The sequence below is a fragment of the Anguilla rostrata genome, chromosome 3 (assembly GCF_018555375.3).
Source record: "Anguilla rostrata isolate EN2019 chromosome 3, ASM1855537v3, whole genome shotgun sequence".
NCBI classification, from domain to species: Eukaryota; Metazoa; Chordata; class Actinopteri; order Anguilliformes; family Anguillidae; genus Anguilla; species Anguilla rostrata.
Genome location: NC_057935.1, coordinates 7,403,387 through 7,419,669, shown reverse-complemented (window position 1 = coordinate 7,419,669; position 16,283 = coordinate 7,403,387). Strand labels below are relative to the sequence as shown.

Genomic DNA, 16,283 nt, shown 5'->3' with positions numbered 1-16,283 from the left:
TCCGCACATGATTGTAGAGTAATAGAGGAGACCATGTGCTCGCTCAATAATGAAGGGGGGCTTTCTGAACTGAACGAAAAATAACAACAGTTTGAGTTGAGACTGCAAGCTTTGAACATCTCTTGTGTTTAAGAGAGTCTCCCACATACCTGCAAATGATGTGAAATCTTCTGCAGAAATGGTTAAAATGGTAAACCAACACACTTCCACACTACACATCTGTTTTCTCACACACGTAGTGAATTTCCTGAATGATTATCCTCTCCATGTTTCACTGAAGTCAAATTGGCCGTTGCTATCGCTGCAGCCATTGCTCATTAATACGGTCTTTTTCTTACCCTTTTATCGGTTCTATCCCAGGTTTTTTTGTGCACTCAGGGATGTGGGTTTTGGGCCCTCAATTTTATGGCGAACTGGTTCCTCCGTGCCCTTGAGAAGGCGTGGCAGCGTGACCGGGTGTTAACGCGCGGAGCAAAAGGCTGATGCCACACATTAAAAAGTACGGGACAGATAGAGCCGAGTCTGCTTAAAGAGCAATTTGGTAAAGGGGGATGGGGGAGGGGTGGTCATAAATATTGTCTTAAAGGGCAGCCGGGCGTGCGGACAAGATCGCGCAAGGAGCCCGATATCGCCAAGACTGCAGACTCCGCGTTCTGCTGACCTCAAACCGCCAGCATCAACCCCCACTCTCGCCCCCCCAGCCCACCAAAAGCAAACGGACTGTGAATACCTTGCTGTTTAATACTAATTAAGATTAACGGCTCTATCAGTCGGATACATCTGCGGAGATTTATGCCGTCTCTGCTCTCTGCTGCGGTTGTGGTCATTTCCCGAGCGTCCATAAATTCCGCATGAAATACGCGTTCTCTCAATAGGTGCCAGAGGGACTGAGGTTTATACTGGTGCATTAAATGCGAGGAAATATCACGGAACAAAACCAGGATGTAAGTTGTGTAAAGGTGTGATCCATCCCATTTTGTGCAAGCAGCTCAACAGTAGAGAGTTTTGAATAACCATCCCAGGTGTTTGGCCTGCACACACTGATTTTAATTGGCTGGCTGCCTGGCTGGGTGCCTAGCGGAGAGACCAACACACTAGACCATTTTACTAATAGTATTTAACTATAAACAAAGTGTCGCTAGTTCTGGTTTTCAGCTTTATTTATATCCAAATAAATGAAGTAGATCAAGCAAAAGGCCTTTAAGGAGATCGAAGGGGAGCTATAAGGTAACTACTATAGTGAAGGCATTTGAACATTTGCACGTGAGTATTTACTCGATCACTTCATCCAAATGGATAAATTAGGGGAGGAAATCAAACCACAAAAATGCAGGCAACTCCAGTGGAGCTGCAGCATATGCACGATGGATATAATTTTTTTTAAAAAAAAGGTCTGAGTTTTCTGTCACGTTAATGTAGCCAAAACCTCCCCCTTCGACTTCATCCTCTGCTTGCAGTCAATAAATTGAAGTTGCAGTTTCTAGTCACTAGATGGCAACGTTTAAAAAATACTATGCCCCATTTTTGTCTGCCACGAACCCAGCATTACGGCAGGCCTTGCCACAGTTTGCAGTCCTGCCTCAATGCCTAAATATATCCAGTAGATGGCAGAATCATATTGAGAGGCGAGAGCATGTACATCATTATGTCACACTGTGATGTTCTCCACTGTGTCGCAATTCATAAAATTGTGTCCCAAGTGTATGGAACGGGAAGTCATGTTATTGTATAATAATAAATCTGTCTATTACATACAGGGTTCCTGTAATTCTGACATATTACTAAAAGAAAGCTTTACAGAGTGACAACTAGCTCATTGCTGTGTCCTGTACAAAAAAAAAAAACATATATTCACCATACACAATATACCTATCCTAGCATATGGCCCAGCAAATTGATATTATTCACATTTCAAAATGTAGTAAAATTCATCTGTGCTCGTATCACAAAATTTTGTTACATTTAAAGAGCATGTGGTGATTGTGAATGAGCGAATGATAGATTTTCCATCACAAGTGAGGCACCCCTGATATCTTATCAGTACAGCATGTGACAGACTCCAGTCTTTTCCATTCCTGGTTTTACCTGCTAGTTCCTGGAAAGAAACTGCACACAGAAACACATGGATAATCTCACATACTCTGCTGATAATCAATGACACCAATTCTATGAAAATTGTCATGATTACATTTAAAAATTGACTACAAATATATACACAAGAACGGGTGTTTCCTGTCAGCTAGCCCTCTGTGCTTGCCCTGTTCATGTGATAAAAATTTATATAAAATATAATATAATATAATATAATATAATATAATATAATATAATATAATATAATATAAGTGGTTCATGTGGCCTGAAGTCTTTGTAATTGTCTCTATTCTGTGTACTAGTTTGTATTTGTGCGTGAATGTGTTGAGGTGGTTCTGCTCTTCCGCACTGTAGTCATTATATTATATTGTATTATATTATGACATAGATGATAATGTCAGTGTACCACATGCACACCCTCGCTGACAAACACACACATGCACACACATTCAGCCGAAATAAAACACAGTCGCACTTGAACACTCGCAGACACAGTAACACAGTCGCACTCACATTCACACATGCGCACACACAGACAGCACACCACAACAGTCTCAAATTGTCATAACTAAAAACATACGGTCAAGGCTTGGGACACCTAGTTTTAACATGACTGCTTATGAGGAAGGAATAATGGGGCCACAATTTTTTACTAATGGTTCGTTTTCTCACTGTAAAATTGTTGGTAACATTTCCTTTTACAGTCCTCTAAGTACTAGGTATTTACCAGGTAAATGTGTGGTAGGAATAGCTCATAACTGGGTAATTATCACTGGTAAAAAAAAGAAGAAAAAAAAAGTTAAATACTGAGAAACTATAACTGAAATACTTTAGGTTGGTTGTAGGCTGAGTGTAATTGTGTACTTCCTTGAAAAATAAGACTATACTTACCTTCTAATATAAAACATTATCTAAATTCCTAGGAAGTACACAATTTATCCCCGGTTATAACCAAACTTAACCTTTGATAAATGCAAGGCTGTCACTTGAATTGATATGTAATAGTGGAGGTATTTATCAGTATTTAAGGTTTATTTTCTTGGTATTTACCTTTTTAACCAGTGGTTAAATTTCCCAATAATTAATTCTAATTTTCAAATTAATAAATATATATACAGTATATATATTTACCATATTTACCTAGTAAATACGTTGTACTTAGGAGACTGTAAAAGGAAGCACTACCAAATTGGCATGTGTTAACACAACAGTAACAGTGTTTACATAAGTCCATAAGGGACAAAAATGTGGGTATCAGCATCCTGTAGTTTCCAAAGTGTCTGTTATCAGCCTGTTAAACATACTAGGTTGAATGCTTGGGTTGATTGCTTGAGCTGATTCCACTAGTCAGTCTAAGATGTTATTTTCCTCACGACTTTAATTGATAGGGTGTCTTTCTTTTTTATAGTACATTTTATATGTTGGCATTTCTTATGAGGCTTTAGATAAGGAGGGGAGGTGTCTGAACCAACAGTTCTATATGAACACACATCCTGACCTTCATGTGTTATTTTCAGTTTTGCTCAGCTGGAAAAAGATAAAAATTTCTCAGGCTTTTCTGTAGGTTATACATATAATATTTAAGTAATTATTCTTGTCACTCAGCAATATTCCATGTTCACATCATCTCTATTTCACCTTGTGCACTCTTTGCTTTATTCAGGCAGGTAGAAAGCTGAAATGTAACACACAGAGAAGGCCCACAGCTGAGAAGGTGTCAGGGTGGGAATCGAACCCCTGTCCAGTGTCCATGCAGTTGTTCAAGAGCAGCCCGGGTGGACTGCACACACACCTCACCCCCTGTTTTCTTTTCTCACATTAACATGGTAAATGGTAAATGAACTGCATTTATATAGTGCTTTTATCCAAAGCGCTTTTCAATTGATGCCTCTCATTCACCAGAGCAGTTAGGGGTTAGGTTTCTTGCTCAGGGACACTTCAACACGCCCAGGGCGGGGTTTGAACCAGCAACCCTCCGACTGCCAGACAACCGCTCTTACCTCCTGAGCTATGTCGCCCCTGAACATGAACTGAAGTCCCCTGTCTGAACGGATTTGGAACCCTTACTTTTAAAAAAATGTTTAAGTACTGTACATACAGCTTCTCCTAGCGTTTGCAACAAATGCTTGTATGGGCCTAAAAGTTGTGATATGCAACCTTATATACCTTCCACATCTCAGAGCCACTCCACGAGTGAATATGTTTTCTGGGATCCTACTTTACCAGGTATACAACCTGGTCTGATAAGTGTAAATGTCTCTGGAAATGGTGTGGATGAATATTTTTCATTAATTTTTTCAACGCCTCCCACAATCATCCACAGATCTTGACCCAGAGTTTGTAAAGTTCATCGCTGCATTCTTCCTTTAGCACCTCTCACTTTACAGTACAATAAATAAGAGCTCTTGCACAACGGAGAAAAAACCTACTGGTATAGAAAAAAAGAAAAAAGAAAAAGGAAAACCTGGAACTGGATTTCTGGATCTGGCTCGACCTGCAGCTCTGGAGCACATATAAGCACGGGTCTGAATGAGAGGAGCATCAGAGCACCGTCGGCCTTCTCACGAGTGGGTCTGTCTCCGGCTGTCCGACACTATGCAGGCACTCGCACTGGCTCTCCTCTGTCTCTGCCTGGCTGGGAGCAGCTGGGCTCAGAAACCTCGTCCTTGCGGTGAGAAACGCACTGATCCCTTTAACAGCGTAACAATAACTGGCCTTTTGCGGGATTTCTCCATGAAACTGACTGAAATGAAAATGTGCTTATCGGAAGAACAGACGGGGTCAGCAAAATGATACGTCTATAATAGGATATCTGTAAATGCAGTTACAAGTTGCATTGCTTTATTAGTTGCTAATGATTTAACTAGGTCAGCTTAGATACTTTCATTGGTGTTCATGACATGCACAGAACAATGTGCTGTATTTGGGGGGCACTCTTTTGGCTGTGATTTAAAATGAGAATATTTTTTACATACAGAGAAATGACTCATTCAAACCTAACAAATACTGTTTCTCATCAAAAATTTAGCCTCCCCAGCTCTTCAGGTTGGAAGCTTCAGTTCGGTAAGTTTTGGGTGCATTTTTTTCCCAATGCCCAGCACATGGGCACACTGTGTAATATCTCCACAAGGCATGTGGATCAACAGTATACATTCCTTACCGAGAAAACAGTAGCCATTTATATACTGTAAGGTAAAATTTGAAACAGTGTATCACTATGAAAATTACAGGAAATAAATCAGAATACATTTAATTAAAAATTAAATAAATTCAGTTACATGTCCTTATATTCAAAGTCAGTCAAATTCAAGACCCGAACTGGCTCAGCAATTCAGCAAATCAGCAATTCTGAAATAAATTCAGAACTTATTCCAACCATGGTGACAACATCATTGCTGACATTTAGCAAATGCTCTTATCCAGAGCGGCTAAAGCAACTTCAGAATTTTTATTCTTATTATTATTTTTTTTTACACATTATTCATTCATGCAGCAGGATATATACTGAAGCAAATTCAGGTTAAGCGCCTTGCTGACGGGTACAATGGCAGTGTCCTAGTTGGGAATCAAACCTGCAACCTCATCCTCTTTGTCGTGCAGATGGATGGCAAAGGAAATTTAGCGACTTACGGGAAATACAGGTACGATGCACTGGGGCAGAAGGTGCGATTCTCTCAGATGCGGACGTACGAAAATAGAACAACGACCGTTGACCTGCTGGTGCTCTTCAATGAGGTAACACTGATGACACAGACAGCGAGACACACGTGGTTGTGTTTTCTTTGCAAGAAAGTACACTGAATTGCCACTCTTTGACTGTCAATTAACTAATGTTTAAAAAAAAAATTTTTTTTTGCTTGTATGTTTAAACTGCACGGCAAGCTTAGTGTATTTTGATGTTCAAATTCATTGGTAATCCTGGAAAAAACAAATCACAAGACATTTTAAAGTGTACGCTGTGCAGTGAAACCTACACAACTGTTCAGCGTTCAACCTGGAGAATGTCGATGCGATACCAACTGATCCCAGAGCGAGAACTTTCCTTTTAAAAGCGCGTCTTGTACCAAATCGACTGGCTGAGATTCAGCTGCAAGAAGAAGGCGCTGAGCTCGGAATTTCAGCCGATGGAGGTGCCACGTGACGCCACACTCGTGGGACAGGTCGTAGTCGGCACCGCTTCTGCTTTCGGACAGGGTCTGCTGGTGAACACCTGGGTTGGACATGACGCAGAGAAAAACGGTAAGGGAGACGCGCGCGGTGCCAGCGAGAACGGACAGGGACGGCAGGGTGCCGCAGTAACGCTAGCCTTCGCGGAGCTTCTGTCTCTGTGTCTGACCGCAAGTCTGTCTGGGTGTCTGTCTGTCTGTATCCGTGCTCCCACAGGCACATACATGGCCGTCTTCACTGGTATCGGTTGCCTTCCCGTCAGCGCTATGTACCACAAGGAGGAGACAGGATGGACAATGCTCAGGTCAGTTTGGGAGTGTGTGCTTTGGTCTGCCACTCTAAGTCAGATGAGGAATTAAAGCTCACTAGACACAAGTATCTGTCAGTCATCAGGTTAGAATACATCCACTGGCTTTCGCTACGTCTTATTTCTGAGCTTAAAAAAACAGAGAAAGTTAAGCAAGCCTGTGGTGCTGGTCTGTATGTCTTGCTATTTCGTACATGGCTAATAAGCGGTTTTATTTGAATTTCCAGCTTTTTCAACATTCTGCTCGGCATTGACGACCCCCAAGTCTTTTTCCCGCCCGCGTTCTGCAAATACGCTCCGCTGGAGGGAACAACCAACGTATTTGATGCCATACTTGACAAAGACCTAATGCAAGAGTAGGCAATGAAGCATTAAATCTTCAAGGCTCAACTTAATTTTTTCTTATGTTTTAACTGGTTCAACTTAAGTTTTAACTGGTTCTGTCATTGGAATGTATCCATTCTTTCAGACGGTTTCTTCTTTTTAATATGATTTTGATATATTTTGTTGTTCTAGTTTACTATATCTGCCGCTTCTCGACTTTTAGGACTGCTGTTCCACAAGCGAATGGTTTTTTCTGAAATTCGAGAGTTCAGTAAAAGCACAACTGCTTTTTGATTGACAGTTCAGTATTTCCTAATGCGAATCAGAAGAGCAACAGAAACTACTGGTTAGGTGATGTTTCTTAATCATTTGCGATTCTTAAACACACAAACTGATTGTAGGCCTACTCCCACTGAAATAAAAATATAAAATAAACACCAAGTTAAAAAAAATTCCTGAGTTTTGTGTTGTACCAATCTATGGAACCATTACTGATCAATTACAAGTATCTTAACTGTGTATCTTAACTTAAGAATTATTTTATTTTTTTAAACTTCTGAAATCCATTCAAATTCATGGATGGATTTCCTCAACTGTCCATCACACAACAGTTTTATCATGAAGTCGCTGTGATAGGTTTGAACAAACAGCATCAGCAATTTGTTATTCTGGAAACCAGGGAAGGATCTAAAAATAATTTGTGGAAAAACATATGAGAAAGAAGAACCCCAACCGCCCCTGCCCCTGCCCTCCACTATGTGTGAGTGTATGTGCACTCACACATACACCCCACCTCTAGGGGCCCCCTGGACCCACTAGTGCCCATTGTCCAGGAAAGCTTTCCTTGCTATCCCTCCTTAGTTTTGCCCCTCCTCAAAACACTTCCTTTGGATTTCATGAGAATCATGAATATTCAAATTCATGAACAGCATTATCGAATCCTGGTTGTTCCGATGTCCAACAGCCCTGCATGGCAGCATGTAATTGGCTGTACTGTCACCAGGGGAGCGGGGAGGGGCGGTTCTGATGAAAAAAAAAAAAAAAAATTGGCCTAACAGGATAGTGTCAGCACAATAAACTGACTCCAGGATCGTTAATATAAGTTCACAGATGCCACTGACAGCCTCCTTCTTTGTGCTTATGGAGTTGTACCCATTAAGGATGATTTTTAAAAATGCTAAATGTAATAACAATGAGCATTAAAATATTTTCTGCAGTAAAGAAAGAAATCCTGTTTTGATTTTCATGCACAAAACATACCAAGAAAGCAACACCTCATGACAGGAATCCCCTGATCCCCTTGATCTAAATACTGGGCATTTGCTCGGTAAGTTCTCTAAATACAAAAATACGTACTCACGGACCTTAAAACACAAAAGGTCTTTATTGCTTAAATTAGGTGATTTGCATGTGTGCTCCATTATAGTTGACTATTAAACAGTGTTTGTTCACCCCTTCAGTAGGTCTACATCTCATCATTTTGGATAAATGCATGTCACAGGCAAATCTGGCACCCAAGCTCAAGGTGGGCATTAAGGTGTCAAGGTGCACATGGGGTTATCATATAGCAGTAGTAACAAACTCCTCTTAAAGTCCCAACTTCCTGCACTCCGACCCTTGCTACCAGCCCACTCTCCCTCTCCAACCACAGCACCCTAGCGTCAGGGTCCTCGTCGGAAAACTGGAGCAGACACCCCGACTGCCGTAGCACACCAAGGCACTGCTTCAGGACCAAGCCCGCCTTCGGCTGTCCTTCCCTTGATCGCAACAGGGCGTCAGTCGTGCCTTTGTCGACGATTACGTCCACGCTCTGCTCTCCAAACCTGGCCTGGAGCCGGCAGCAGTCCAGTTCTAGGAACGTCAGTCTGGAGGATGGGTTTCCGGGTTGAATGGGTTTGCTATTCGCCTGTTCCTGCAACAGCTGCACGGCGACTGGAGAGATGTCGGCGCACGTGACGTGAACCGGCCATTGGGAGTGCTTGTAGATGCCGGGTCCCAGCGCCGAGGTACCGCAGCCTAGGTCCAAAACGCGTCGTATGGTGGCGCAGCTGGGCTGTGGCCGCAGTAGCGGCAAGATGAAGTCCTGGACACTGTCAAAGCCGAAGAACCATTCAAAGTTCTTGAAATCCCTCTTCACGTTGTTCTCCCGGTAAAACCTGTCCCACGTCTCCTTCTTGTCCATGTTTTCTATGAGGTCTGCTGCAGCCAAGACGCATAATATATGTCAACAAAATGACTTTGTGCTCGTAATACTTTGGGTACCGGCTAATTTCAAGTGAAACTTTAAAATATATAACAGATTACCACGTCCGCATATTTATTGCAATATCTAGTTAACGTTATCGCCACAAACCAACCGAGTACAACAGCGGAAACTAGCTTTAGTTATTTTGCATTAAGTAGCCGCAGGAGTCTGCTAGCTAGCTTAGTAGCCCGGGTAGGATAACATATGATATAACAGTTTTGTTAGACAACTCAGAAATAAGCTATTGCATGCAACCTCACAACAGTTAACATACTTGTCAGACTGCTGTGCTGTCGAAATGCCCCTGAAAGGACGGATCTCACTGAGGTCAGTAATCTTGTAGGTGACCGTCTGCTAGCAATTACCGCCATGCTTCCATTCACCAGACCGAACTAACCTGACGGTGGTAACGTTCACGTCACTTTCAGTTTCTTATTCAGCGACGTTGTTACGTCCTTTGCTTAGTGTCGTTACGTACGTACTTTTCGCCTCTTTAATTTCAGAGCAGTTTCTGATGCTTTTATGGTGCTTTGCAATGCAAACAGAAGCAATCAATTCAGTTGAAAAACATTCCATTTGAACGCATTGCGTGCTGTACAGTGACACGTGAAAAAATAATTTTCATGTCTATATTAAAGACATGGAGGAGACATGCACTTAACTGCAAGTCAAAGTATAGAACATATTTTGACTGAATTCAGGCAACAAAAAAAAAGTTTGCTTAACTAGACTATATCTGTAAGGGACACACATGCACAAGAGGACAACAAAGAAAATGTCCACATTTTCCAGATATGATTTAAATCCTTTTAATAAAACATGAACCGTAGTGTAACAAAGGAAAAAGAAACAAACAAAAAAAAAAAAATCAATACCATTTACAACCACAAAAAACATCAACAAAAAACTGTACAACTCTAAACGCCTGGAGTCACTTCTATTCTTTTTTTTAAACATTTTTATTGTTTAAATTTTTTTTTTTTTCTTTTGGGGAGGGGGCAGGGGGCAATATGGGGTTCCAGGGAAATGTATGCGGTGCGTTTCTTTTTTTAAATACCATACTGTCTTTTTTTATTTGTACACAGATGTATGTATCCTCATAAACGCTTTGCGTATTGAAAAACAGGATAGGAGCAGTAGTAGGCGACCGGCCGAGCAGCGGCTATTTGTACAAGATGTCGTAATGGCCCGGCCTATACAGGAGGAATATGCGCGGCTCGCTGCCTTCTGGGAAGACGTGGTGGTTGACCGTGCCGCCCTCGCCCCTGTCCATGTACTCCACCAGAATGGAGACGTTCAGGGCCTGCGCCAAGGCGATGATGTGGATGTGGTCGCTCTCTTTTGACATGGGCTCCACCTCCTGTCGGGGGCGGGGGGGGGGAGGCAGAGAGAGACAGAGAGACGTTCTGTTGTGGACTGGGAGACACACTGCCTATACCATTTCCACCACAAGGCTAGCGCCGCACAGAACCTATAACGGCTCTGAAACTCCCCACTGCTATTGACCGTTGGATAAAAGCGCCTGCCAAATAAATAATGTAATGTAATGACCGCTTATGCCACTGGTGCAGTTTTACTCTGAAATGTTTTCCAAATATACCCAGCTTTCAGCTCAGCTGTCTATATTATACGCATGGGTACTGTGTGGCTGAGCAATCTTCTAACCGAGTACCGGAAAAGCGTAGCTGTAGTACAGCCATAACCACACAACGGTCACCAGACGGGCATTTTATCGGTCGCAGCGGTCACTGTAACCGGGGACTTCCCGGGAACGTTTGGCAGAACACGTCCTCACCTGCTGGCAGAACTCCTTGACGGAGCGGCCGCCCTCGATGAAGTGCTGGAAGAAGCCGTGCTCGCGCTGCAGGTAGCCGGACGTCAGCAGCCGCAGGTACACCACCACGTAGTCCGACACGCTCTGGTCGTTAAAGGAGCCCAGGAGCTCGCCCAGGGACGGCTGCTTCTCGCACAGCTCGATCAGGTCCATGAACTGCGGAGCGAGGAGCGGACCGGAGAACCCGCAGTCAGGAGGACAGGGAGAGATAGGGAGGAAGACATCGCCAGCGGCGCTTCTTTCATGTCCACCACAAGCAGTACATTGATATCACAGAGATTACCAATTTTCTTCATGGATATTCTTATCCTGAGCAATTTAAATGATACATATTTCCACTCATGCGAGTGGATATTCATTAACAATGAAAGCAACCTCACCAATAGTTCACCAGTGTCGCGTGACAGGTTCCAACTTGTGTCCCTGTCTCTCGGTCACTAAACCGTACTTTTCCTAAATGCATTTTCAAATACATCTGCACGTTCCAGTACACTGTATTTGTAAAGAATGTATTTAAAAATGCCTGTTTGAAAACATATTTGGGGTACTTTAAATAGGCATTTGGCCCTTTAAGTCATGTGGCATGTGGGGTCTCACACACAAGCAGGAGCTGCCTGGGGTGTTACTCCACAGTGAGTGAGCCAATAGCAGTGTGCCGTGCGTGAGCTCACCGTGTTGTGGAAGTCTTCGATGGTGAACTCGGTGAACCCCTGATTCACCAGATCGAGTTTGCTTTTGGCCGCAACCGCTTTGAACCTACAGGGCCACCGTACAGGAGAGACAAACAGGCCTGTAAGATAAGTGCACCTGTCTTCACTCCCAGGAGTGTGTTTGTTTTCAGTGACAGAGCCTCAGGAGGTGTTGAGGTGCTACTGTCCTTCAGCAGCTATCTAAATCAGATTACCAGCCTGACACGAGCTGTGTAGAGCAGCAGGTTACTTAAGACTCTGCTGCTTTCCCACACAATTCATTTTCCATACAACAACTTCTCATGGTGACATAACTTCAGCAAATGAGCCAATGGGCTCTTCTGAAAGGCCTCTAACTGACTTTTTTTTTTGCTCCATCTGTGATCTTTTGTGACAAATATAATTGCATCTGAAGATGTCAAATCTTTTAAAAATATTTTCACCGAGCACTTCCACTTTTCCCATACAACTTGTCAATTTAAATGACTGAATAAGTGATTTTAGGCACTTAACAGCCACTCTAAACATAACAGCTTACATTCTGGTTGATATAATCCATTGTAAAGCTGCCTGGACACTTACTGAATCAGTTCAGGCTAACTGCTTTCCTCAGTGTTACAACAGCAAACCCAACCTGGGAAACACAACAACCTGAAACCCTGGGAGTCACAATCCCAGCTCCCATAACCACTACACTGTCACCACAAACAGCGCGCCCTCAGAAAACTCTTTCATCCCTCAGAAAACGCTCTTTCATCCTGACCCAGCTCAGAAGGTAAGAGCAGTCGTCTGGCAGTCGGAGGGTTGCCGGTTCGATCCCCCGCCCTGGGTGTGTCGACGTGTCCCTGAGCAAGACACCTAACCACTAATTTCTCCCAATGAGCTGATTGGTAGCTTGCATGGCAGCCTTTCACCATTGGAGTGTGTGTGTGTGTCTGAATGGGTGAATGAGAGGCATCAATTGTAAAGCGCTTTGGATAAACGCGCTATATAAATGCAGTCCATTTATCATTTTACCATTTACCAAAATAAGAGACGGTTATGCTCCGGTCCGCATTCTCCAGCAGCATTACCTCTGAAGCTCCTTGCTGTCGTCTAGAAGCGACTCCAAATGGGAGAATCCGAAGGCTCTGTAGAAGCAGTTACCGTCCGGCCGTGTCTTCCTGATGTAGGAGTATTTCTTGTGCAAATCCTACAGGAAACAATTAGGACACTAAGTGACTTGTGACTCGCTGTGACGCAAGCACACGCGCCTCACTTTATTTTGCGAAACATGCTAATGGTTTATAATAAATCCACTGCCGGTATTTCTGACATGGGAAAGACTTGTCCATGCTAAACCCCAGACAACCTGGGTTCTTTTCCTTCAAAATCCACCACACAAAACGGCGTGGATTTTAATATTTCTTGTGCCTTGTATGTGAAATCGAAACATTCGTCCTTGACGGCATGACAACAGTTTACTACTGAATTAATGTCCAATCGCATGTGTGGGTGTTAAATGTGTGTGGAACATGCATGTGGTACGTGTACACACACATGTAGCATGTTGATGCGCTCACCTTTATCTTTAGCTGATATACAGTGTCTTCCTGTGCATACTCCTCCTTCAACACTGACAGGTCCTGTCTGTCTGACACTAAGGGGTTACTGGTGGCGATCTGAAAACACACACGCACACACACCGCACGAACACATGTATTAACTAAAAACACAAGGCGACTCAAAATCACAGGCACTCGTTAACTTGCTGATCCTAGGGAAGGTTATTTAATCAATTGTGTTCTTTACGCTTTTACACTTGAGGACTTCAAGACAGTGCTCCTCGTCCTGTGGTGAGAAGGCAAGGGGGTTAAAGCACAAGAACTGTGGATAAAATCCATCAGAACATAAAGAGGTGGGCAAAAGCTACTTTAAAGACCAGGCCCCTTTTAATGTCAAAACGGAAGTGAGAACATATTACTGTTCACGAAACCACACGCAGTACAAAAATAAATAAAATCTGAATACATACTGTCAGTCACCAATATTGGCCATTGTTAATTTAACAAATAACTCACCACTGCTGGAAAAATGGTACAGGCACATGTAGTGAAAGATCTGTAGGTTCGGAAAAGACCCCACAAGTGCAGTGAAACAGGAAGTGCTTGTGTTCTCACCTCTTGCTGAATCCTGTCCTGTTGAGCCATAATGGCTTCATCGTACGCAAGGAAGTTCACCCCTGCTGGGAAAAAAGAGCGACAGGGGGGAGCATGGGAAACAGGCTTCCAACTCAACCATTAGCTTCACTCTGAAGCTGAAGAAAGCACTGAAGCAATATTACATATCTATCCATGAAGCATGGATAAAAAAGAACATACATCACACTGGTTTCCATTACATTAACATTTCAGCATTGACAAGACTCAGTAAGCTGAGCTCCAATAAACACACGTATACTGCTGACAGCAGTTCTTACATACACACATTCACTAAAACCCCAGAAAACTGAGGACCGTAACTCCACTGAAAAAAATGTTTATTCTTGATTACACTGGCGTTTCAGAGGTGAGACGACTTCGGCAGATCAATCAAGCACGGCACTTCAATGAACCACATAAAAACCAACGCCAGGTAATTAGTATTGAGTTTAGAAAGGCACCGAGTTGCTTGCATGATTGATCAAATTGATTGACTGATGGGCAGGCTCTTAGAACAGTGCACATAATAAGTTAACCAATGTGAATTTCTTCATGAATAAGGCACCTTGTGTTGAAAAGCAAATTCTTTAATTCCTGGATCAATCACAGGATGCAGTTCCAGCATCCATGCATTATGCATTTTCATTAAACCTGTGCTTGTAAAAACAGAAACGAATGTAGTAAGTACCAGATGTTTTCTGGATGAATGAATGCACCCTGTGAAGGAACTAAAGGACTCTTACTGAGAAATACACTGTATCGGATAACAACCACCAGAGTTAAATAATCTACTGGAGCTTCTCGGCTGACAGGACTGTAAATGATATGCAACAAAAAAAGAAACAATAGCACTCCAATTGCACTCCTCTAAAAAAGTTCTGACATCTGGAGTTTTTAACCACTGGTGCTTCGGAAACGGGAGATAAAGTTAATAAAAAATATAAATTCAAAGGCACACACGTGAATTAAAATGTGTTTATTCTCTTGTCAAGAGCATATGATGGTCTGCTGTCAAACAAAAGAGGTTACAATGTTTTAATAGCAAATCAGCTGGACTCCACGTGCATTTAAAGTTCAGGATAAGCTTGTAGTAAGTCAATTTAGCTAGATAGCAATCTAGCCAAATTTCCTGAAAGGGCAGGGGGAATTTAAAGACGATCTGCAACCGCCTAATGTTAATGAACCAAACGTTTACTGACCAGCCAACATTTTACCAGTGGACTGAGTAACGTTAGCTCACACATTCTAAGTGAACCAAATCAACAACATGGCCGGCTAGTTTGCAAGCTCGGGTTTCAATGTTAGTAGCTACCGATGTAGTAGCACTGTTAGTTAGCTTGTATCGACGGGTACTTAATCATTTACTTAACGTAGCAAGCAAATACATTATTTGTACCACAACATAACAAAGCTAGTTATCTAGAAAATATTCAGCGATATTTATTTTCTCGCGCTATGCGACGAACTGAACACCGCTAGCTAAAAGAAAGTCACATTTCAAACATTACGGTGTCTTTTGACTAACCTATCCGCAGGTATGTAGATACTAGGCGAGCTTCACACTCCTTTCACAGATCACTATAAGATCAAATTTGTGAGCCAACACTGGGGGGTGTCGATCGCATGACCCAGCTAGCAAGCTACTGTAGTCTAGCCAAATCGGTTCATTTATGCCACCGATTACTAGTAAATTAATCATGGTGGATTTTTGGTCGACAAATAAAATGCCAAATCTATACCACCAGATGCATTGAAGACTATATGATACATAGTCTATTTTCCAAGGTTACACCGACGTTTCATTTCTTTCTTTGTGTGCCTCAGTTCACCATCTTTGGCCTATGCCTATTTTTCTGTCGGTCTCTTATCCATTCCTTGCAGTAAGCGACCTACCTAGCTAGTCATTTTCCATCGGCCTCAGTCTTTGACACTGTGATTATCGAGTTACTTAACTTCATAAGCAAGTAATAAGAAAACACTGTTGATGACTTGTCAACGTGCTTTAACGTAACGTTCGTCGGGCTCCTATTTGCCACTGTTTGGGTCGTTTTTTCACTCACCCTCCATCTCCCCCTGTGTTGTTTCCTGCTGTTCCTCCGCCATCTTAATTTCTGGTCCAGTTCCTAAGCACTGACCTCGTCACACAGTCCACTTCCGGTTCACGAAACCTACCTATCCTCGATTTATCAATCAAACTCATTCTTATACAGTTCAGTGATCAAACTGAGTAGTTCCGTGCGAAAATCTGTTGTAGCCAGTAGTTTGCGGGTTGTAAAGGATAATACTATATGTTTAGATGCCAGAAAGGGGCCCCTTTTCGGAGTTTGCAAGTTAACTTTTCAGTTTAGTTATGTTTGATAACTTAGCTAAATTGTGTAGAAGAAATCATTTATGTCATCAGAATTTTGGAAATGGGATGTTCGTTTATCTAGCCTGGGAGTCCAAA

At 42.5% G+C, this 16,283-nt stretch overlaps 3 protein-coding genes across 5 annotated transcripts; 1 reads left to right on the top strand and 2 right to left on the bottom strand.

Annotated features, from left to right (window-relative positions):
• The first annotated feature begins 4,616 nt into the window (after positions 1-4,616).
• On the top strand, positions 4,617-7,341 carry LOC135250017 (ependymin-like). Its single transcript, XM_064325812.1, has 6 exons — positions 4,617-4,762; positions 5,120-5,154; positions 5,692-5,826; positions 6,144-6,330; positions 6,475-6,562; positions 6,793-7,341. The coding sequence occupies exons 1-6, from the start codon at positions 4,621-4,623 to the stop codon at positions 6,923-6,925; spliced, it is 720 nt and encodes a 239-aa protein (XP_064181882.1). The 5' UTR covers positions 4,617-4,620; the 3' UTR covers positions 6,926-7,341.
• On the bottom strand, positions 6,993-9,565 carry cskmt (citrate synthase lysine methyltransferase). Of its 2 annotated transcripts, none has more exons than XM_064325809.1 (2): positions 9,409-9,565; positions 6,993-9,088 (listed from the first exon to the last, which is right to left on the bottom strand). In XM_064325809.1, the coding sequence occupies exons 1-2, from the start codon at positions 9,503-9,505 to the stop codon at positions 8,430-8,432; spliced, it is 756 nt and encodes a 251-aa protein (XP_064181879.1). In that variant the 5' UTR covers positions 9,506-9,565; the 3' UTR covers positions 6,993-8,429. The 2 variants fall into 2 exon arrangements, with proteins under 2 accessions (XP_064181879.1, XP_064181880.1); XM_064325810.1 differs by having other exon boundaries at positions 6,993-9,085; positions 9,409-9,561.
• A 362-nt stretch (positions 9,566-9,927) lies between these two features.
• On the bottom strand, positions 9,928-16,052 carry LOC135250015 (ubiquitin thioesterase OTUB1-like). Of its 2 annotated transcripts, none has more exons than XM_064325807.1 (7): positions 15,898-16,052; positions 13,817-13,881; positions 13,220-13,318; positions 12,731-12,849; positions 11,640-11,724; positions 10,930-11,124; positions 9,928-10,494 (listed from the first exon to the last, which is right to left on the bottom strand). In XM_064325807.1, the coding sequence occupies exons 1-7, from the start codon at positions 15,938-15,940 to the stop codon at positions 10,297-10,299; spliced, it is 804 nt and encodes a 267-aa protein (XP_064181877.1). In that variant the 5' UTR covers positions 15,941-16,052; the 3' UTR covers positions 9,928-10,296. The 2 variants fall into 2 exon arrangements, with proteins under 2 accessions (XP_064181877.1, XP_064181878.1); XM_064325808.1 differs by having other exon boundaries at positions 13,817-13,878; positions 15,898-16,037.
• Between the last annotated feature and the right edge of the window lie 231 nt (positions 16,053-16,283).

Coding starts and splice junctions, on each gene's coding strand:
- LOC135250015 (XM_064325807.1), bottom strand. CDS start 15,940: ATGGCGGAGGAACAGCAGGAAACAACACAGGGGGAGATGGAGG. Junction 11,725..12,730: donor GACAGCAAGGAGCTTCAGAG/GTAATGCTGCTG, acceptor GTGGCCCTGTAG/GTTCAAAGCGGTTGCGGCCA. Junction 11,125..11,639: donor TCGAAGACTTCCACAACACG/GTGAGCTCACGC, acceptor CTCGCTCCGCAG/TTCATGGACCTGATCGAGCT.
- LOC135250017 (XM_064325812.1), top strand. CDS start 4,621: ATGAGAGGAGCATCAGAGCACCGTCGGCCTTCTCACGAGTGGGTCTGT. Junction 4,763..5,119: donor TCAGAAACCTCGTCCTTGCG/GTGAGAAACGCA, acceptor TCAAAAATTTAG/CCTCCCCAGCTCTTCAGGTT. Junction 6,563..6,792: donor ACAGGATGGACAATGCTCAG/GTCAGTTTGGGA, acceptor TTGAATTTCCAG/CTTTTTCAACATTCTGCTCG.
- cskmt (XM_064325809.1), bottom strand. CDS start 9,505: ATGGCGGTAATTGCTAGCAGACGGTCACCTACAAGATTACTGACCTCA. Junction 9,089..9,408: donor ACAGCACAGCAGTCTGACAA/GTATGTTAACTG, acceptor TCTTGGCTGCAG/CAGACCTCATAGAAAACATG.